This window comes from Corvus hawaiiensis, chromosome 14, assembly GCF_020740725.1.
Source record: "Corvus hawaiiensis isolate bCorHaw1 chromosome 14, bCorHaw1.pri.cur, whole genome shotgun sequence".
Lineage (NCBI taxonomy): Eukaryota > Metazoa > Chordata > Aves > Passeriformes > Corvidae > Corvus > Corvus hawaiiensis.
The window spans coordinates 21,779,128-21,801,774 of record NC_063226.1 but is presented as its reverse complement, the minus strand read 5'-3'; the positions used below and the strand labels follow the sequence as shown (position 1 = coordinate 21,801,774).

General features: G+C 50.4%; 1 protein-coding gene across 14 annotated transcripts in view; it reads left to right on the top strand.

The window, feature by feature from the left end:
* Window positions 1–22,647, top strand: part of ARHGEF9 (Cdc42 guanine nucleotide exchange factor 9) — a 201,460-nt gene that overhangs the window by 101,477 nt on the left and 77,336 nt on the right. Inside the window, exon 1 of one of the 14 annotated variants that reach the window (XM_048318854.1) lies at window positions 14,963–15,090. The exons of the other annotated variants lie outside the window; for them this stretch is intronic. Coding sequence (XP_048174811.1) covers window positions 14,989–15,090 — 102 coding nt within the window. The 5' untranslated portion in view covers window positions 14,963–14,988. Of the gene's footprint in view, window positions 1–14,962; window positions 15,091–22,647 lie in introns of those variants that run through there. 14 annotated transcript variants of the gene reach the window in all.

The window sequence follows — 22,647 nt, the reverse complement described above, 5'->3', positions numbered from 1 at the left end:
CCCCTCTGCTCACGGCCACCCACCTCCTCCACCTACTCCCAAATGGGAGAGTGAAGTCAACATCCACTTTTAGCCCCGGGCTGCTGCTCCTCGGCTCTCCCCCTCTCCCTCGCCGTGCCTGCCCTGCCCACACAGGATTCAGACGGGGTTCATCACCATTTTGAGGCTCCTGCAGCTGGATGAGCGCTTGTCTGGTCCCGCTGGCACTCGGGGCATCGTGTGCTGGAGCATCAGGGATGAGAGTTGGAGGCGCAGTTTGCTCCGTGCTGGCCGGGCAGGGAGGGGGGAGCAGCAGGAATTAGGGACACAGAGGAGCACAAACAAAAATCCAGGGAAGTCAGACAGCAGGGATGTCGGGGGTTTGAATCCTCCATCCTGGGCACATCCATGTGCCTTGTGAGCGTTGGCACAGGCAGGGATGGGAGCGGTGGGCACAGAGCCCTGCACGGCAGGTGGGTGCTCTCAGCTCTCCACGGTGCTGGATCTCTGTTCCTCCATCTTTAATGCCAGGCTTAGTTCCAGGCTGCTCATCGAATCCCTGTGTTCCTGCAGGATGCCTGGAAAGCCTAGGAGGGGAATGGGCATTAGCAGAGTGAAAGGAAAGGAGGGAAAGGGTTTGTTTGTTTTTAATTTGCCCGATAAAAGCGAAAGGTTTTGAGGCACTTTGATCTCTCTGGGCAGTGCAAACGCTTCCGCTGTGGCTGAGCCCCTGGGTGCCTTTCAAGCAAAGAGAAAGCTCTGTTGTGGTTTTCCAATATCAAAGGCTTCCCAAGGAGGCAGTAAATTGCCACGCTGGCTGAGAGCAGGAATGCAGGCAGCTCCGTGCCCTGTCTGGGACAGTGTCTGAGACGCTCGCTGCAGAGCAGATTGAGAGAGACACAATAATTGATGGTGACGGAATAACCTGTTTATCCAGAGCACTCTGTCTTCACCCCCATTAGCTCTCGAGTTTCTGCTGTTTGGAGACAAGAGAATTTAAATCTTCTATATGTTTAAAACCACGAAAGTCTCTGTTACAACCAGAAATTCTCGTGAGTTCAGCAGAGGGGTTGTGCTTTTCTGTCCACCACCCGTCAGGGCTCTCCATGTTGTGTTCAAAAGTCTGGTTGGAGCAGTTGGGGAATGATGGGGCCCTCCAAGGCAGATCTGGGGGCTCTGGCTCCCATTCCCCACCTCTTACAACCAGGGTGATGCTGCAGGGGCTGTTTCATCTTTCGACATCTTTGTTTCTCTTTCTGTAAAATGCACAGAAGGAAATTGCCCTTTCCTGTTCGAGGTTTTGGCAAGTGAGGATGAAAAGTGCTGTACTGGAGGGAGGTGGGATTGTAGCAGGTGGATGAAAAATGCCTCTCACCCTCTGTGGCTTTGCGGGGGCCCCTGGCAGAGCAGAGCTCCCACCCAGGAGCTCCCTGCTTTAATTTAAAGCAACATCTTGAATTCCACCCGAGATCCCAACAGTGATGTCAGCAGGGCTCCAGCAAAGATTCATTTGCCCTCAGATATTTTGCATATGCAGCGTCAGAGCTCAGCCTTATGTTTTTGCAGCTTGAGAAGGGCTCTGCACCTCGTTAGAACCTTCACTAATAATACACTTGCTCTCTGTTATTAATTGATCTAAATGAGGCTTTTTTCTCTAAGCCTTTCGTGGTATTTCTGTGCTGTCAAGAAATTAATCTGCATTAAGTGGAAATACCTCAGTAAAACCAGGAGCTTTGGAGTAGCTGTTCAGCCTCTTGTGGTGTGAGCTCTGGGGTAGAACCATTCAGGGTATCCACAATTGCCACCCCAGACACCACAAAAAGAGCCAGGAGATGCTCGTGGAGCACAAAGGAACGGCACAAAAGCCACCCAAGGTGGCCCAGCCCTGCTGTGGATGCTGGCAGGGCCTGGAAGTGCTGTCTCCTGGAGACCTGCTGTCTCTGAGTGACACAAACTCACATCTTAATTCCCAAATCTTTCCTTTTCGAGCTGCTGTGTTTGGCCATCCTCTCCCCAAGAGGAGGATTGTTCCCTCCTGTTCTGTCAGGACAGGCAGGACACGTCTGCAGTGATTTTTTCAGCTGGTCAGGGAAGACTTCTCCTCCTCCTCTGAAGAGGTCTCCCACAGCTGGAAGCATCTCCCCATCACTGCAGTGGGTTTTACTGCTCTTTTTCCCTCTCTGTTTCTCCTGCAGACACTTTTACCTCTGCAGAGTTTTTCCAACTCAGGTTGAAATTCAAACGATAATAATACTTGACATTCTTCATTCCGGCATCTTAAAAATCTTTCCTGAAGTTTTAAAGCCTTTAAAGCCTTTGTGCTGTATAAATACTTGAGCACTTCATCTATTTTTAAATGAAAATGGTGCCTGAAAACCCTCAAAAGTCAAATGAAGATCAAAGGCTTGGGAATACCAGGAGTTTTGTGTATTATTCACAGCAGCTCGAGACTGAGATTGTATTGGATAAGTGCAAAGGGGCTGCTGTGCTCGTAATGATGGAATGATGGAATCATGGAATGGTTTGGGTTGGAAGGGACCTTAAAGCTCATCCCATTCCACTCCTGCCATGGGCAGGGACACCTTCCACCATCCCACGTTGCTCCAAGCCCCATCCAGGGGGCATTTCCAGGGATCCAGGGGAAGCCACAGCTGCTCTGGGCACCCTGTGCTGGGGCCTCACCACCCTCACAGGGAAGAGTTTAGGATTTCTTCCCAATATCCCATCTAAACCTGCTCTCTTTTGTTGGTCTCTAGTTCATCTCTCCCAGCTGCTCTGTAAAGCTCAGCCTTGGTGCTCAGGAGGGCTGGGCTTGGTGTCTGACATTGCTGCTGCTGCTGGCTGGAAATGCCATGTTTTATCATCTTATTTTCTTGTCCATCCTGGTGCAGCAATGGGCAGCAAAGGGCTGGAGCAGGGCTGTGGCAGCACTGCCCTTTTCAGTGGGAGCTGGCCTGGCTTTACAAGGTTTTCAGCAAAGTGAATCTCTTTTCCTGTAGCCCAGCCTTCCTCAGCATTTTCCTCCCTCGCTGTGGCTTCCGAGCAGGAATCAGGAAAGTAGATGGAAATTGATGTCCTGAAGGCATATGACAAGGGGATCCTGAGGGCTCAGGGCAGCTCACAGAAGAATTGCCTCTGATAAATGCTCAGAGGTTTCTGTGGGTTTGCTCAGCAGCTGCAGTCAGGGCTCACAGTGGGGATTTTTACCACTGACCAGGGAGTTGTTCCAGGGCTGTGTGAGCCACCACCAGCACCATCCTTGCTGGAATAAAAGGTAAAAATGAATGCAGAGCAATTTGGCCAGAAGAAGAGTGGAAAGAAAAAGACAGTTAAGATCCAAGGAGTGGCTGTTGAAACGCAAAAGGATCTAGAAAGCAAAGATGCAAAAATAAAATCTGAAGCGGAAATGAGTGATGTTTTTCCAGCATTGTGTAACTCATTTTAATTGCAATCCATCTAGAAATCTATTTGAGGCAAGAAATCAATGCAGAATTGTAGAGCAAAGCATTGGCCTTCCAGATGTTTGCAGCTTTCTGGATTGTTATTTTCAGCTTCCTCCCACAGTTTATTTGCATCCCTCCTTCCTTGCAGTGGCCATGGAAAGATGTCCCCCCTGATGTGTGGCAGGTGGGCACTGAGGGGTGTCCTGGGGCTTTCTGCTCTGAATTTGCCTCTTGTTGTGTTTTGAGGAACACCAGGAGGTGGTTTTGGTGGTGAGAATGGGTGTTGGAAGGTAGAAACCTTGGGGTTTCAGTAGGATCACCCCACATCTCCCAGGCGTGGCTGAGGGGTCCGGGCGGGCTTTGTCCTCTCACAGGGAGTTTTCTCTGGGCAGGAATTCTGTGTGAGTGGTAGAGCTGGGGCCATGCTGTGCTCTTCACTCTGATCACCTGATTAAATCCCTGAGATGAGGTTGTGCAGCACAGGCATGAGAGCTGCCTCATCACCTGGAAGTTCCTTTTACCGTACGGATTCCCAGCTTAAGAGACTGGTGAAAGTCCATCAATGCTCCAGGCTTGTGGTAATTCGGCAGAATTAAGTCCTGGCTCTAACAGATGTCATCCATGTCATTCCCAGCAGTCTCCTGAAAGGCCAGCATGACATTTCTCTTGTATTTGGTGGCATTTGTGAGGGAGGTTTTACCTCGTCTCTGGTCCATCCTCGGCATTCGGGGCTGCTGAGGGTGCTTTGCTTTGAATCCAGTTCTGGCAAGGGCCGTGTGGAGACTGAAGCAGGGATGTGTCTGGGCAGAGCTGGGGCTGCAGGGGGATCCCTGTGCTCCTGGAGGGAGGGAGGCTGTGCTTCCATGGCCTTTGGAATGTCCCTTAGCCCTGCTCTGCTCCTGGAGATGGACTCAGGCAGTGAGGCAAGGACAGCATTACCCAGGAGGCAGCCAGGCTCCTCAAAGGCACACATCAGCTTCACAGATGGGTGAGGCTTTGAGACAGGAATCCATGGAAACTGCTGACCCTCCTGACAGCCAGACACTCTCATTCCCAACAGAATGGCCCAAAACATAAGCAGGGCACTCCAGGTATGGAATATCTCCCCTGACCTTCCTCCTGGCTTCCAAGCGTGTCCCCCTCGCCGTGTCACTCTGAGACTGGCACTGCAGGGTGTTGAATGTGTTCATGGTCAGAATACTGGCTTAGAGCAGCAGGGAGAAATGGGAAAAGAGAGTTTGCAGCAGGTCAGGATGAGCTGGGACGAATCTGATGGGATTGCATGCAAAGGAACTGTCCACAGTCAGGGAAAGAGGCGGGGAAAGGAGAGATTCAGGCTTTTCCAAATCGAGAGAGTGCAGCTGGAAGAGGGGGAAGGATACAATGCAGGAGGTAAAACTAAGAATAGAGGAGTGTGTTATAAAGGGAAATCTGGGGCTGGAGGTCAGAACAAATTAGAACATGCAGAAAATGTACTCCACTAGGCCATGGATTTGTATTTCTGGAAAATAACTGAAGTGTCTTCACGTGGGGCAGTTCTCATGGGATTGGAGAAAATACCAGAACAGGTTCTCAAAGGGCCAGTCTTCCTTTGGCTTGTGAGCAGAACAGAGGATTCAAGTCTGGTTTTTGGAGCCCAGAGCCCCCAAATTCTGAGGAGCACAGCTTTTCCTGCAGGCACCTCTGGGCAGCACAGCTTAACGGAGGGGCAGCACCAGCAGGATGTGCCCAAAATAGAGTTTATTCTGATGATAATTGCCGAGAGGAGCAGCAAACCTCCCCAGGCCAGGTGGATTCAGGAGTAGAAGGGCGCTGCAAATGGGCCGTGGGTAAGGCTGGAGCAGGGGAAGGCAGGGTTTTATTGGTATTACCTGGAGTGGATCCAAGCCTTTAACAGATGGGAGGATTTGCCAGTTTGACTGTGCTGGAAAGCTGGGCAGTGGAGCCATCCCTGGCTGCAGTGTCCCGTGGCCACCAATGCTTTGGGAACCTGGAGGGGCTGCTGGATTGAAAGGTCAGGGTGTGATCTGCTGATGATTTGGTGCAGGCTCTGCTTAGAGGTGCCAGGAGCTGCACATAAGTCTTGGGTTTGGCTCTGGTCCTAAAGAAGGAGAAGCGAGTGAGATCCTGCGAGTCAATGTTTTGATTGCTGCTCTCGAGAGGACTGATAGAGGTGGGGTTGGCTGCAGGAGCAGGATTCAGGATTCATCTTGGCAGTCCAGTAGCTTACCCCGAGCCTTCCTGGTGTGCATGGTGTAGCCAGAACGGCTCTGGATTTATGGATGACCTTAGAAAGCACAGGCAGTGCTGGGTGAGCTGGGGTGCTGCAGAGGCGAGGCCATGGAGCCTTATCTGTGTCCAGCAGCTTCAGGGGCTGCTTGTCAAAAAGGCTCCTGTATTCATTACCAAGAGCACTGGGTTCTTCTAGTATAAACCAGGCCTTAATTCTTACATCATTCTGTTGCATCCTGTGCTGCTTATTCAGAAACTCTCCCCACCTCATGTTGGTGCATAAATACAGAAGGGACTTTCCCCCCATTTTCTTTCCCTGCAGCAGCTCCAGCCATTTTAAATCTCTGAGCTGGAACTCCAGGGATCTTGCTCATCCTGATGGACCTAAAAGTGGAGTAAACCGGGGAGATTCTCTGAGTTTGGACATGAGCCCAAGACCTTTAAAATCATGAACCAGATTCTTGGCTAGGTAAGACTTCAGAGCTTTCTAATGTGTTAGGAAGTCACAAGATTTCTGCAGCTATCAGGTTTTAATTTTTTTTGTCCTGCACTTTCATGCATTGACATAAATACCAATAGTTTAAACCACTCCACTTCCAGGAGAATAATTTTGGAATAAAAGTAAATATGTAACCAGTTTTTGGAGACAAACATAAAGGTTTAGTCTCTTTGGAGTCTGTATTAATGAGTATGGCCAGGCATTCGTAAGGTGCTTTCTACACACACTCACTGCCCATCCACCCCAAGAAAAGTCTGGTTTTTACTCCCTGATGTATTTCTAAGCTAAGAATATAAAAATTGTATCGGCTGCTGCATGTTGCAGACACCCACAGTGTGAGCAAGACATTGATTTGCAGCCCCACACATCAGAAATGACCTGTCCAGGTGCTGGGGATCCTGGGGGATCCTGGGGGATCTCAGTGTAGAGGTGATCCCCTGTGCAGGCAGGGAGTGTTGAGCTGTGTGCAGCTCCAGAGCCCCAAATTAGTGAATTTGGACGCCTGGGCTCTCAGGTGGTTCCTTTGGGCAGGGACATCGCACGTCCAGACGGAGCTGGCTGCTCCCAGATTCCCACGGAGATGCTCACATCCACTCTGACTCACATCCATGGCATTTTATTGTTGGGTTGAAGACTGTCTAAAAATTCCCTGGCATTTCTCCAGAGAGAGTGCCAGCAGCCCTTAAACTCAACTCATTTCCTTTACATCCAACCACGGAGCTCATCAATAGCAATCTCAGGCTCCAGCAGGGAACTCGGAGGTGGCTGGGATTTGCCACCCTCCGTAGCCTGGTGGTAAATAGGTCATTACCAACACAAGAGCAGTAATAAAGCACAGAGTGGGAATTTGGGGAGGGAGAGGTGATGGTGTTTGTGGTCCTTTCCCTTTGGTAGCAGGTATTTTTGCTGGTGCCAGCAGAATGATTGAGGGAATATTTGCTTCAGTGTGGAATCGATGAACAGCATCTTATGGTGAGTTTGTGTCTGGGGATTGACAAATGCTCAGGTACTTTTGCACCTCTGTGGTTGCTTTTATTAACTAATGGGAGCCTAAAGGACAAGGTGAAGCCCAGGAGATCCCTGCAGACTGGAGCTCTTACCAGTTCATTGGAGCCTTTTCCCAGCAAGTTGCTTTCTGCGCCCTTTTTTTCCCAGCAGGAACGTCACATATGATAGAGGGACTCAAAGGGGCCACTTTTACCTTTAAAGTCTAGGTTTAATTTTTTTTCTGTTAAAAAAAATGTGTTTCGACAGTTTGTCACATCGGCTCAGCCTGCCACGTCGTGGGCAGTGAAGTGTTAGGAAGAAAAAGCAAAAAGTATTTTGATGAAGGATCAAGTCAACTCACTGATGTTTTTTGAACATCTCCTGTGTTGACCTTGGTCCACACAGACACCCGCCCGCTCCTGCAGCTCTGCTGGCTCCGGGGGAGCTTCTGGAGGTGCTGAGGGAATTGCCAGGCAGGATTTGGGGGGATGGCAGCAAAAGTTCTTGCGGGAGGTCTTTGCAGCAGAGGCATTTGCCAGCTTCTCCCGAAGCCTCCATCCTGTGTTTATTTTGGAGCTGAGGAGGAGGGAAGGAAGGAGGGAGGCATCATCATCCTCTTGGTAGCTATGGAGAGAGGGGAGGGCAAAGTCTGTGGAGCACAAGAGCCCCCAGATCTCCACGCTCAGCTTCCAGAAAAGCCCAGCCCAGTCTCTCCTGTTGGGCTTGTTTTTATCACCAGACAAACATTTAATTATTTTACCTTCATGCTGCTGCTGAATCAACTGAGAGAACTACAAAAGATAATGCACTTCTATTTTTACATCTTACACTAATGAAGCTCAGGCTGGAATTTTCCCCTGCACAATTGGCTGGAACAGGGGAGGAAAAATTCCGAGGGAGAGGAGGAGGGAGCGAGACGCTCAGCATTTAGCAGCGAGCATGGCTGTGGCTGGAGCAGACGTGCAGCACTCCAGTGAAGCAGAGCTTGGGAAGTGAGGAGAGCAGCATTTTATCCCTGTCCAGGGATCATAGAGGATGTTTCTCCCTGTGTGGGATGGATGGAGCACTGACACTCCAGGACTGTGCTGCCAGCTCTGCTTTCTTGGCAGGGCTGAGCACCAGGGCTGGGCTGCCCCCCCAGCCCCCAGCGTGGGCTCACTTGCTCCCTGGAAAACATCCCCTGGGACTTGGCAAGAGCTGAGTGCTCCATCAAAAGTTCATTAATATGTTGAGTTGGAGCCACATGGCTGCGTGCAGCCTGCTGGGAACACCCTGCTGAGCACAGGGACAGGGTGGACTGGGCTGGATCAGAGAGAGAAGAGATGTGTAGGACTCTCACATGAGTGGGGAGGCAGGTGCTTAGGGCTGGCCTGTGGTGACACGTTAATCTGAGGTGGCACAATGGCAGTGACCGATGGCCCCTGAGCTGGATGGGTGGCTCTGGAGAGCTCGGCTTAGCCAGGGCTGGTGTTTGCAGCTCAGCATCAAGATGAAAATCCAGCTGAAAGTCTCTGTATCTGATCAGAATTTCAGTCCCAGGCAGCAGAGATTTGGCCTCGCTGCTGGAGATTGGGAGTCAGCCTGGCAGGATTTGGATTGCAGCTCTGATGGGATCAGCAGTCGGATCTGGGGCTGTGTGTGGAGCAGCCCCTGCGAGCTGGTTCCTTCCGAGGTGAGAAACTGCTCCTGAACCGCTCAAAGGCTCCTGAAAAAGTCAAATTAAAGCATTTGACATTTTCTTCCATAATAAAGGAGAGGGAGTAATCAAGGCGCAGAGCCGTGCATGGGTTTGTTAATTTGCTGAACCACAGCGCTGTCAGTCAGTGGGAAATGAGACATTGAGCTTTATTTGGGAAACACGAGGGGGGAAAGTAAAGTAGAAATCCCAAAGAAGCAGCATTTTTTTAGGTTTTTCAGCAGCTGATTTGAGTTGACCCAAAGGACCTGAAGGCCACAGGTCCTGAGCATCCTTGCTTGCATTTTGGGGGTGGTCACGTTCAATATCTGCACCCTAGAGAAAGCAGCTGCAATATTTCAGTAGCTGACTGTGTGTGTCATTGGTCAGACCTTCCTTGAAGGGGACAGAGAGGATGTGAATCCAGTGAGGAAAACCAGCAGTGTGCTTGAAGAGTCACCCTCGGATCCCAGAAAGGTCCCGGTAGGAATTTGTCCTCTGAAACAGGGCCCAAATGCGGAATGGTGCTTTATAGTGCCCATAAAAAGAGCTGTTAACGAAATTAATCTGGGAGGGAAGGGCAGCACTGAAAGAAAGATGAAATTTTACAGCCCAAACATTGAGTAGATGAGAAGTGTAAATCCACTGGTAGTGCCTGGAAAGCCACTGTTCGACCCCGAGGAATGTCACAGCTGCAGTCCAGCTGGACAGGTGCCACCAGCACCATCACTGCCATCATTCCCGTCCCTGTTGGAAGGTATTTGTCAAGGGGTGGAGCTGCCTTGAGCCCAGGGACTGCCTGTGGGATCCATCAGCAAATTGGTGTGGCACAGCCTCGGGCAGGCCTTCAGGCTGCTGGGGAAGAACAGCGTGGCTGTGAGGGCAGGGGCAGGGAGAAGAAGATAAATCACTCTAGTCCGTTCAGACCACGCTTATGGGAAATTGGGATCTGTGTGGGGAGATTCAGGGAAACTGTGCAGCCCAGGGAAGAGGGCACCGTGATCCCATGGGGTGCCGAAGTTCATCGTCTGGATGCTCTGCAGCCCATGGAAGGTGATTTCAGATTTTCAGGACAAGTTTTATCTCCAAAATGCACAAAGAGCTTAGGACATTAGAATTTAGAGCACTGTTGCCCAGAGAAGCTGTGGCTGCCCCATCCCTGGGAGTGTCCAAGGCCAGGTTGGAGCAACCTGTGCCAGTGGAAGTGTCCCTGCCCATGGCCTGAGCAAGATGAGCTTTAAGGTCCCTTCCATCCCAAACCATTCCATGATTCTGTGATTAGGAAAGCTGAAAAAAGTATATGGCACCAGGTTAATATGGGAATCAACTCTTGTGCAAAGCCTGGGAGCTGGGAAGGATGGCTGGATTTGTGATAGAAGCTGATGGCTGAGACTTCCCTGGCTCACAGGAACAGTTTGTGCCTCTGGCCTTTTAAAAATTGAACCTTGAAAATCTGGAAGAAATAGACTTTTTATTTGGTTAGTGTTTTGGACCTATAAAAGTGAAAGTCATAATACCCTGTAAAACATTTGAGGCAATTTGGGAATATAGCATTCCTTATTAAACTCCATGGGTTTTAGAGACTTCTTAGGTTTTCACAGCAGCACAGGCTGTGACCTCTATAATGTTCAACAGGATCCTTGAAAAATTGAGACCAATTTAACAAGAATAGCTGCTGCCTTGGTGCTCCAGCTCTTCCATTTCTTTCCTGCTGGAGTTAAGTTCATAATGGTTTAGCAAACCTTTTTAGTTGCTAAAAAAGATGATTGTGGTCTGGGCATAGGGGACTACTTGGTGACAGATATTTTAGCAGAACCATTTGTCCATGGCTGGAATAACAAAGTGAAATGTCACAGCTACAATATTTTGAAGGTCAGAAATCATAACTCTTTGCATATTTTCAAGGTTATTTTTGGCCAGTGTAACAAATACACTGTTATAGGGGAGTTTCAGGGAATACAAACCGCTGTGGATAAAGAGGAGACCTGGCAGTTGTTTACAGCTGATGTTTCCTGATGTCTGGGGGCTGGCAGAGTGTTTGTACCAGACCTAGTAAGAAGTTCCAAAATCCAGCAGCAGGGATGTTTTTCTGTAGCTGGACTTTTATCTGTGTCCGAAAATCTAAAGCACCTCTTGGTTTAAGCTGAGAGATGATCACAGCACATCAGAATTCTGTGGCACTGGGATGTTCCCTCCTCTGGAATGCCAGGCTTGTCTTTTATCTTGTTTTCTCTTCATTTCTACATGAACTTTGCCCAGTTTGCTGCACTGGGCAGAGGATGTTGGTGCTGTGCTCTCTGCAGGTGGGATGCTCTGCTTCCTTCAGTCTTGCCTGGAATTCTGCTCCCAAAACCCTGTGTGTTTACAGGCTGAGCAGCATGCCTGGTATGTCCCTGTCCGTGGCACTTCAGAAGAGAAAGTAGAATAAATACTCCTGTATTTCCTGAACACACAGTATTCCCTGAGGTGGCATAAGGATGTGGTTTCTCCTGCAGGAAGCTCACGGGAGCTCTCAGAGGCTACAGGACACTGTGCCACAGGAGCTTTTTGGCCTTTAACCTTTCTCTAATGAATGAATAATTCTTTGCTGTTCCATGTAGATGGGAGTTTTTTAGGGATCCCGTAGCACCTCCCTCTTTTCAGTATTGCCTGATGAGGAGTCTGAGCTGAGAATTCATTGCTCCAACACTTTCTTCCTCCAAACCCTCCACCCCTGAGGCTGGTGCCTTGCAAAGGCAGAGAGTGAGCAGCCTTCACCCTCTGGTAGTGGCTACTCAGGGCTGGTGTGTGTTCAGAACAAAGACATTCAATATGAATATGTGAGAAGGGAGAGTGATTTCACTCAGGCCTGGCTGTGGCTATCCCAAAGCTGGTACTGCTCTTCCCAGGAATGCCACAGGGCTGCCTGCAGAAGGACTTGGGTAGGAAATGCAGTGGGAAATGAAAAGGAAATGCAGGAACTGCTCACCTTATCTCTCAGTTGAGATACCATCCTCTCCTGACATCCATGATCCTGGGTGTCAAGCTTTGGAAGATGGCATCAAAGGAGTGGCTTGGGCTGAAGCCTGTTAGGGCAGAAATGCTTTCCTGGGAGAGAGGATCTGCCAGGCTGGGAAGGGATGGATGCTGGTGCTGCTGCAAACCCCAGTGTCTTCCTTATCAATTGCTTACCTCATCTGCACAGGCTGTGGGAATTATCCTCGTGCTCTGGAGTCGGTGTGACAATCCCAGCTTGTCCCAGGGAGCTGTGCTTTGGTTTGGAAGCAGGGATTAAATGATGTTTATTAAAACTCGACCAGCCAAGGGAAAACCAGGTTGGTTGGGGGAGAGGGGACTGAACTTGGTGAGTGGCTCTGAGGTGAGTTCTCTTCCACAGTGTGGAATGCTGAGCACTGTGACATCCTGTGGTGATGGCAAATGGGAAAGGTCAATCTGAGATTGCAGGGATCCCCGGCCAGGCTGCTGTTCCTCCATGGTGGAGGATGTCAGGGTTAGGTTAACCCTAACCCTAACCCTGTGACATCCTGTGGTGATGGAAAATAGGAAAGGTCAATCTGAGATTGCAGGGATCCCTGGCCAAGCTGCTGTTCCTCCCTCGTGGAGGATGTGCCCTCTCAGCCTGGCCTGGTGCCCACCACAACCCCAACAGTTCTGACTGCTTTACCATCCACCTCAACATCTCCTTGTCCTTCCTTCTCCCAGCTCGTTTTGAGCTGGGTTTGCTCTGGGTTTGAGCATGTTTTCCTCTGGGTTTATTAATTTGTTAATCACCCTGTGAGGCTGCTCTGTTCTCCTCGCCAGGCTCGTGGCCGATGTCTGTGGCTGTGGCAGGGAGGGGTGATGTCCTTTCTGTGCCAGCAGCACTGCTCTGAGATGGTAGATCTCGATGGCACAGAGGTTTTGGAGGTGTGTGCACCCTTCTTTGGGCCCTCAGTGCATTCTGTGCCGAACTCTCACACAGTGAATGGATGCTGAGTGAGGAATTGCTGTCGTGGGACCTTCATCCCACTCGTGGTCCTTCAGAGCCGAGGCACACGCACACAAAATCTTCTATCAGAGTTTGCAAATTCATGCAGACAGGAGATGAAAAGCTCAGAGCAAATCTCTGTTAGTAATTTTCCAGAGGCACCACCGAAAGAAAGAGAATTTCATGCAGGACACTAAAAAAACCACTCCAAAAAGCCAAAACAAAGGCAAGTCCCTCCAGGTTTCAGTTCCAGAATTACTCCGATGTATCCGCTGCCCACGGTTTTCTCTGCAGAATATCCTTTGGGTCCCTCTGAGTCTGGAATTCTTTCCAGCACTGAGGATGGGGAGTGGAGATGCAGCAAGGAAAGCTCCTTTTCATCCAGAGCTCTGCCGCAGGAGGCTGAGCATCCCCCGGCTCCGGGCACGGCTCCGGTGCCTTCCCACAGGCACCATCCCAGCTGCCAGCTGATCTGCAAAGGTTGGCATCTGTGAGGTCTCGAGTGTAAAAATAACAGAGAGAAATCTCCCTTCCACAAGGCACAAATGAAAAGAGGATGGTTGAGATAACAGTGATTTAAAAACTCCTGGTAGTGCCTGGGGCACTGCAGGGAGGGAATTGCAGGGAGAGAATTGCAGGGAGGGACTTGCAGGGCCATGCCAGCTTTGCCCATGGACACCAGGTGCCTTCCTTGTTGTCCAGCTGGGGGAACCCAGTTTTCAGTTTCATTTTTCTTTAGGTTTCCTTCAGTTTCTCTATTTTTCTTTAGAATTCTTAGGCTCATTCTGTGCTTGTGTACTGGGTTTGCAGTGGGAAAAAAGCAAGTTTAGGAGGGTATGGGGGAAAGTTGTGTTGAACCTAATTCTGTTAAAAATCCAAGGTGCTGGAGAAAAGGAGTTTCTGTGCTGGTTGAAACAAGGAATTTGGGATGAGATGCTGTAAAGAGCTCAGAAGCTGAAAATGTGAAGTTGGTAGCAGCTCAGGTATCTGTGACCTGCTGAGCTGTGTACCTGCAGCACCTTTTATGAGAAATTCGGGGGATTTGGGGGTTGAAAGTGTAGATAAGTAATGCTTTGCAACCCTGAGGGAGGCCAGAGACAGCCACGGTGGCTGGGACGTTCTGTGTGAGCCTGGAAGATCTGAGGGATGGATGGATGGATGGAGGGATGGATGGATGGATGGATGATGGATGGATGGAGGGATGGATGGATGGATGGATGGATGGATGGATGGATGGATGATGGATGATGGATGGATGGATGGATGGAGGGATGGATGATGGATGGAGGGATGGATGATGGATGATGGATGGATGATGGATGGATGGATGGATGGAGGGATGGATGGATGGATGATGGATGATGGATGGATGGGTGGATGATGGATGGAGGGATGATGGATGGATGGATGATGGATGGAAGGATGGATGGATGGATGGAGGGATGCATGGATGGATGGATGATGGATGGATGGATGATGGATGGAAGGATGGATGGATGGATGGATGGATGGAGGGATTGATGGATGGGTGGATGGATGATGGATGGATGGAGGGATGGATGGATGGATGATGGATGATGGATGGATGGATGATGGATGGATGATGGATGATGGATGATGGATGGGTGGATGGAGGGATGGATGGATGGAGGGATGGATGGATGGATGATGGATGATGGATGGATGGATGATGGATGGATGATGGATGATGGATGGGTGGATGGAGGGATGGATGGATGGATGATGGATGGGTGGATGATGGATGGATGATGGATGGATGGATGGATGATGGATGGATGGAGGGATGGATGGATGATGGATGATGGATGATGGATGGATGGGTGATGGATGGATGATGGATGATGGATGATGGATGGATGGATGATGGATGGATGGATGGATGGAGGGATGGATGGATGGATGGATGGATGATGGATGGATGGATGATGGATGGATGGATGGATGGAGGGATGGATGGATGGATGGATGGATGATGGATGATGGATGGATGGATGATGGATGGAGGGATGGAGGAATGGATGGATGGATGATGGATGGATGGATGATGGAGGGATGGATGGATGATGGATGATGGATGGATGGATGGGTGATGGATGGATGATGGATGATGGATGATGGATGATGGATGGATGGATGACTCTGTGAGTGTTTTCACCCAGGTGGAGGAAGCGTTGCACACACCTTGATGGCCTTGGGAATGAGGAGGTGGTGGAGGCAGCCACTGCGGATCCTGCACAGTGACATTTCCCGAGCAGCCTCGCACTGCAAACTCCCGGCTCTGTCCGAAGCAAGTTCCTGCACGCTGGCATCGTTCGCATGCATCAGGATAAATCTGCCTTGCCCAGGAAAGCTCTGGCAACGAGAGCACTGCAGCTCCCAGTGCAAGGCGATGCTCAGATGAAAGCTGCTGGAGAGAAGATGTGGGAAGAGCAGTGAGCAGAGAGGGGAGATAAGGAGGGAGCCTGAGCTGGCGGCAGCTGCAGCGCTGCAGCCCCGGCTCAGGGGGCTCACAGCTGTGCCTGCCCAGCACGGGGGGCTTGGAGGTGGGGAATGACTGGCAGAGCATCCAATCTGGCCAAATAAAGGGGATTAACTCCTGGAGGGAACGATCGGGGGGGTTTCATCTCTTCTCCAGGAGGTTTGCAGTGGAGGTTGACAGATGCACTCAGCTCTGAGAGGCACCGAAGCAGCAGTAATGGTTGAGGCAGAGCTGAGGAGCTGCAGGGAAGGGTTTGGGGCATGTGGCTGGTTTTGCTGTGCTGCTTTTCGGTGCTCCCTCCCCGGGCATGTCCCTTGTCTCCTCAGGCTGCTTAGTTTTGGTGGCATTCAGTGTTTCCAGGTTACACACTGGAGCAAGAATCACTCGTGGAGATTGGCAGGCCTAGAGCTTCCCACATTTCCGTGTGTTCCAGAGCTGCAGGAGCCTGGCAGCAGAAGCCCTCCTCAGCTGTTCAGGGGCTTACAGGAGGGAAGAGATTGCTCTTTGGAGGCAGATCCTCAGATCTGTGCTGAGGACCCAGAGCAGCTGTGCTGTGTCAGGTCAATCCCAATGCCTGGTGAGCTGCTGGTGATGGCCCCTCCAGCTCCTCACATCGTGTTCCTCTGCTTTAACCTCTGCCTGCCCATCCCCAGCCCTTCCTTTGGGCAGGTCCTGGCCTCAGTCACAGCAGTTCCATCTGGGCTAACAGCTCTGTGGCTGACACATAGCACCGGCTCCGGGGGTGGCAGAGGAGTGTCCAGATCAGGGCTTTGTTGGCCCTGGGTTAATCCAGGGCTGGCCTGGAGAGGCAGAACCACACCTCCACACCCACTGAGCAGTTTGTAGGAGTTTTTTGGTAACTCTCTGTATCAAAGACATAGAAAGTCCATAAACCTCCCTTTGTATGAGGAATTATGGCCTGAAGCAGCTGGAATCAGAAATGGCATTATTGTGTCTGTGTGTGGGCTGTAGCTGCACCTCTGCATGCACAGGGTTGGTAGTGCATGGCTGTGGCCCCTGGGGCTGTGTGCATGATTATTTATTCCTGGTTTCTTTTGGCTTGGATACTCCTGAAATGCCTGGGAATTATCCAAGTATAGTCATATCTTGTTGCAAATTTGGATGACCTGTCTACTTTCTTCATTGCCCTTAATTCTTGATCTCCCTTGTTATTCTTCCCTTTAGCAGGAGTCCTGCAGGAGTAGGTAACCCAGTCCTACCCTGGCACAAGAAGACCCAATCCTGATCTCCTTCACTCTCCCAAAACCCCAAAATTAAATCAACTGGATTTAGCATATTGACATTGATTTCCCAGCTCTGCTGGTGCTTTCTGGATTCCCATCTGCTGGAAACGGGACTGAGAACGATTAATTCAGGAAACAGCAACTTGGGCTTGATGGGGATGTACTGACCTTAAGCCTTCATTAATATAATTAGTGCCCTTGGTCTGAGGAGGGCTCTCTGCACTTGGACTGTGAGACATGAAAGCTCTGAGCCCCTCTGACCCGAGGCAGAGCAGCGGGCACTGCGGTGTGGGAGATGCTCTGCGCTGTCAAAAAGTTGTTTTTCCAGAAGCTGAGTCTCTCCTGTTTCAAGTTTCCCATTCAGTTGGGCTTTGGAGACCAGCCTTGGTTTAGCATTTCAGTTCCTCACTGTTTATGTCTTTTTTGGGTCCTTGAATTATGTAAGAGGGAAGCGAGTCACTGCAGAAACAGCAGCCTGTGAAGGAAAGTTTGTGCAGCTTTTAGCACAAGCCACAAATGTTTCTCCCCAGAGTTTGGAGGGTATTTTGAGGAGGGATTTGAGCGTGATGGAGATGCCAGAGAAGGTTTGAAAGGATAGAAAATGTTTTTGTCTTTCCTTAGGTGCAAAAATGACTATTTATTCAAGATGAGAAAAACTCCTGCGGGTGGATTGCTAGAAAATGATGTGAAGGGCTGGAGAAACTTGGCAGTGGGGATGTTTTTCAGCTTGATTTCTTTAATGGTTTGGTGACATTAAGTTTTCTTAATGTGGATACTCCTGGAGAAGCTGAGCTTGCCCACATAGCTTGCTCTGGTGAACTTGAAGGTCCCTTTCTTTTACTTAGAATCCAGAGGCGTGTGGGTTGGTTCTCATTACACAGATGTGCTGAGCTGTGGCAGTGGCTGGTGCTGAGGTGTGAGAGAGGAGAATCTGCTGAGTGGGAAGGAGTCCTGGAGGAGCAGGAGGTGTTTGGAGGTGGGATTATGTGGGAAGCCACCACACCTTCTGCAGAGACGTGTTCAGGGCTGGTTCCCTGTTCCCTCTTCAGGCTTTTGACACAAGCCATGTGCATCACTCTGCAGAGAAAGAAGGGGAAAAGGGTTAAAAAAGTCTTGTCTGGCTCCTCCTTCTCTAGTGAAGCATTCGTAGGTGCAGGGGGAAGGTGGGTGCCCTCAGCAGGGTGGGCTCTGCCTGGGGTCTCTGCTATTTCACAGGATGGAAAAGCCAAAATCCTTTCTCTTCCAGCAAGTGGAGGAGAGAGGAATCTGCCCTGACCTGCTGGTGAGCACCTGGCCTTGCATCCTCAGGAGCTGGCTCAGCAAAGCACAGGCAAATCCCTGCTTTATTGCAGGTTCTGTTGGCTGGAGGAAGCTGGGACCTTGTTCTGCTTCTGAAATACTTCCTTGTTCCAGTGCTGAGGTTCGGGTCTGATTTAACCTGATGGTGCACGTGGACTGTTCAGAGAGGTGGCTGAAGCCTTGAATTTTCCTGTGGAGGAGGATGTGGAGCATTCCCAGGGTTCCAGATCAGCAGACAGCAGGTCTGAGGTCCCTGGCAGCGCAGGGCAGCGGGGAGCAGCGTGTGGCTCCCAGGGAGAGCAGTGCCTGCTCTGTTCTGTGCCCAGCACAAATCCTGGGCTCCAGCAGGGGGATCAAAGGCTGATGGGGAGCTGACGGTGTGACATGGCCAGAAAAAAGCAAGGTGTGATCCAAGGATGGATTAGAAAATGAATTTCCAGGAGAGATTAATGCCCTGTACCAGACAGTGGTGCAGCCTCGCTCGGGTTGGAGCAGACTGATGGCCAGCATTCCATGGAATGTGCTTGAGCTGGAACAGGGACAAGGACAGGGGAATGAAGGATGTGTCTGTGAAGGTGAGCTCAGAGAGCCTTGGCTGGCCTGGCAGGGTGGGGATGGAGCAGGAGCTGCTCTGTGAATGCTCTGAGGCCAGAGCTGCTGAGCAGAACTGCTTCAGGGAAAGAACCAGCAGGTGTGGGATGATCCCAGCAAAATCCAGGCTCTTGGGAGGAGTATCTGATCATCAGGCAGGAGTGTGCTGATGGAGAAACCTTCCTTAGGGTGTCACAGGGCTGCAAATCTGGAAGGACAGAGGCTTGGGAGCAGAGATCCCTCCAGGCAGGGGGTGTTTGGGACCCCTCTGGAGCAGCCTGGTCACTGCCATGGCTCACCCTGCTGCTGTCAGCAGTTTGTGCCACAGGCTCTAAGCTGGCCAAGGTTTATTGATAATTATTGATTATTATTGGCAGTGAGTGCCTGGGGCTGGGCACATGCCTGAACTTTTTTCATGCTCTCTCAGCTCAACTTGTTTTGCTTCACTTTGATTCCTGCCAGAGTCCTAAATTGTATTTGTTAAAACATCAGGAAAATGGGAGCCTGTGCTCAGCCTCATCCTCACAGTAACTGGTTGATGTCACAGAATCCCAGAAGATTGGGTCGGAAGGGACCTTAAAGCCCATCCATTCCCACTTCTGCCATGGGCAGGGACACCTCCCACTGTCCCAGGCTGCTCCCAGCCCCAATGTCCAGCCTGGCCTTGGGCACTGCCAGGGATCCAGGGGCAGCCTCACATCCTCTCAGGGAGGAATTCCTTCCCAATATCCCATTTAAATCTACTTTCCTTCAGCTTAAAGCCATTCCCTGTATCCTATCACCACAGATCCTTGCAATATCCAGGTTTTTAGAAGTTTTTCCAGCTTACACTGAGTAGAGAGACGTCAAAGCCTCCATCAGAGGCCCAATCTGGCTCCAGCACGTCCCCAGCTCTGGCGCCTGTTGTTGCGCCTGGTGCGGGGCTCTTGCCCACGTTCCTTTCCAACATGGTGAGTTCTGTGGTGTTAACGAGTGTTGCTGGGTTCCCATGGCAACCCTCGCGCTAATTAACGCACAGTAGCCAGGGGAAAAAAAAAATCTGTCCTTCCTGATGAATTAATTTGACAGGATTGTTACGGGGAGAAGAGTTGGGAATAGCCACTCTGAAGGTGTGCGCGGGGCTGGGAGCACAGAGCTCGGGGTGACACAAACCCCTGTTCCTCTGAGCTTGCAGCTTTCAAACTGAAGCCTTGCTCACCATTTGCAAAGGGTTTGTGTTTCAGAAGGAGTAAAATTATCCTGACAAATGTCTAAGAGCATAACTCAAGTGGTTACGCTTTTACGTTCCTGATTTGGGGGGTTTTTTTGGTGTTTAAAAGATTAAATAAAGCCCAAGTCAATTTTAGAAGTTAAATGCTTGAAAGAATCAGAAAATTCACATTTAGAGACTACATTATTTTATGTCCAGAAAAAACCTCCAGTTGCTGAGGGCTCCTCCCAAATCCCAGCCCCCTCTGCTGGCTCTCGCTCCAGTTCCCCCGGTAGCTGTTAGAGATGGGCCCAGATGGAAACCATGGATCCAGCCTGGTGATTTGGAATGCAGGGGAAATTGCCCCTTCCCAGCGTGGTCCTGGTGGTGGAGTGGTGGCCTTGGAAGCGAATCAGGAGTGGGAAAAGCAGCCCCTCCGTGCTGGCGATGAGTCACAGAGAGGGTTCCCATCAGCGGTGACAATTAAACTCCTTCAGCTCCGAGTGCACAAAGCACTGGGTTAAGTCGCAGTGTCCTGGCGAAATTCTTCCTTGGATAATTGTCCTCAGACTAGCTGGATGCTCCCCTCCTGCAGGTTTAATTAGCTGGAGCTTTGGCTCACGGGCCCCTGCGTGGTGATGGCCACGACCTAATGAAGTTTGGTGGAGACTTGTGATCCCACGAGTGCCTCGGTGCTGTTGTGCCTGCAGCAATTACCTGCATGCAAAAGGAGCCTTAGGGAGATAATGACTGTGCTTTAGGGCTCTTCAGTGAGATTTCCAAACTCTCTGCTGCCTTCAGCACCCAGAGGTCCTGAAGTCTCAGCTGTTGGCACTTGGGGGGATTCAGCCCTTTGCAGGTGGGGAATGAGGGGTTTTCCCTGGGGCTGCTCCAGGACAGAGTGGTTGTTGCACTGGGGCTACTGCAGGAGAATTTGGGATGTCATCAGCAGGAACAGCTTTGGTTTAGGCTGATTGGTGATGGATTTGACTGCTCTGGTGCGTGTCCCTGGCTGGAGAGCAGGGGACTGTGTGGGGGCGGTGCTGCCATCCCGAGCAGCTCTGAGGTGTCCTTTCCCCACGTTTGCAGCAGGGCAAACAGGGTGAGAGACCTCATGGAAGGTTCTCCCCTGAGATTTCGGCCTCTCCTGATCTCTGGGCACTGCATGGTTGTGCCTTTCCTTGTGACAAAGCTGTGCTCCCCTGGGAAGCCTGTCCTTAGGTACCTGTGCCAGGTGACAGCGTGCACAGGTCCCCCTGTGGTACTCACAGGCCCCCCCAGCCTGTGCACAGCCGAGACAGCAGCTTTGGATGGACACAGGAGCTCCTGGAAAATGTGTTCCCAGTGTCCAGAGCTCACAGAAAAGTAGATGCATTTAGTTTCTCTTTCCATGGTTGTCCCTGTGAAACAGGAATGCTGCATCCAGGAAAATCTTCCTTTCCCCTGGATAGCTGCTGCTCCCTGAATTCACCTGTGCCAAAGCCCGATAGCAGCACCTAATCTGGATTTTAATTCCTCCAGCTCAGTTAAAGTGCAAAAAAATATTCCCAGTTCTTCCTCTAACACTGAGTGACCCCATGGGCCTTATCCAGAGCAACAACGCTCTCAGTTGGCACTAGTGATAGTGCAGGCAACTTTATTACGATATTCTGCAGTATTTATATACATTCTTATTTAATTAAGGCTATTTTGGGCACTAAAGTGCTTTGAAACATTCACAAATCTCCTCTGGATTTACTGGATGCTGGCTGGAGTTGTTAAAAGTTGTTTGAGGGGCTGCATTTCCAAGGAGTGTAATAAATAACAGAGATGGGATTATTTTTTGCCTTTTTAAGGAGAGAAAGAGGACGTGTCCACATATTTAGATACTTTTTGGGACAGGGGAGTTCCCAGAAGGGTGGAAAAAGTGAGGCTGAATACCCAAACAGCCACAGGTGGTGGCACAAAAGTGTGGAAGAATTGGAGGGAATTGCCTCAAGTTTTTGGCAGCCCCTGTGCTCCTTCCAGCAAGGAGGCTGGGGCTGCTGGGGGCAGGGGGGCCCAAAGCTCTCATGGTTTGGAGAGTTCTGGTTCCTGGTGCAGAGAGGGGCTCTCCCCTGGTTCCACTCCCTCCAGTCTTCCCGGGCTGCCTTGGGAAAATTCTTTAATTTATTTTTTTATTTCTCACCGTGTTGATCCTCTGTTTGAAATCCTGTGGTGGTGTTTTCCTCTCAGATGGGTAAAATGGAACCTTTCTCCATTTCAGACTCCCAGCTCTCCCCATTATACATAACTAATACCTCTCTGGAACTATTGAAGCTGTGTTAGCAGGCTCTGAGATGGGAGTTTAGCTGAGCTTTTAGCGGGTTTAATCTTTTCCTGGGTATTAATCCTTCCAGAACCTCTGATAAAATTTGTTGCTTTTTCTCTGAATGCCTCCCACGCTGTCAATATCTGTCTGGAATGAGTTGCTTGGTGCAGAACAAGCCATGGAGGAGGGAATGTTGCAGCCTCCCGTGGATCTTGCTCTCATTTCAGTGCATCCCCCACTCCTCTCTGATTCCCTGCCACCGCTGCTCCTGTGATTCCTTGCCCTGGGAGCATCTCTCCCATTGAATATGGGTCTGGAATGAGTTTGCTTCCTGTTTATCAGCTGTTCCTCAGTTCTCAGATACATTCCCAAGGTTTGCCTGTTTGATATCAGCAGAGAATGTCAGGGAATAACATCACCTCTTCCACGCTGCGGTGGAGATGGAAGGGCACCAAAGACCACAACAAATATTGGCTTTGGTTTTTTGTACTTGTTTTTTCTTGCTTTGTGCTGCATCACAGGATCCTAAACCTGTGTGACAGCAGACTCAGACTGTGATCCAGGTTATCAAAGACTGCAGCTGAACTGGAGGGGGAATTATCCTTTTTTCCATCACGTTAGTGTGGAAGTGACACCATGTCCTGTGGGGTACCAGCAGGCTCGGGACAGCCTCTTCCACCTGTGTCAGCTCTGGGAAACACAGGATGTGAGCCTTGAAACCAGCCCAGTGCACCTTGTCCAAACAGAAACCC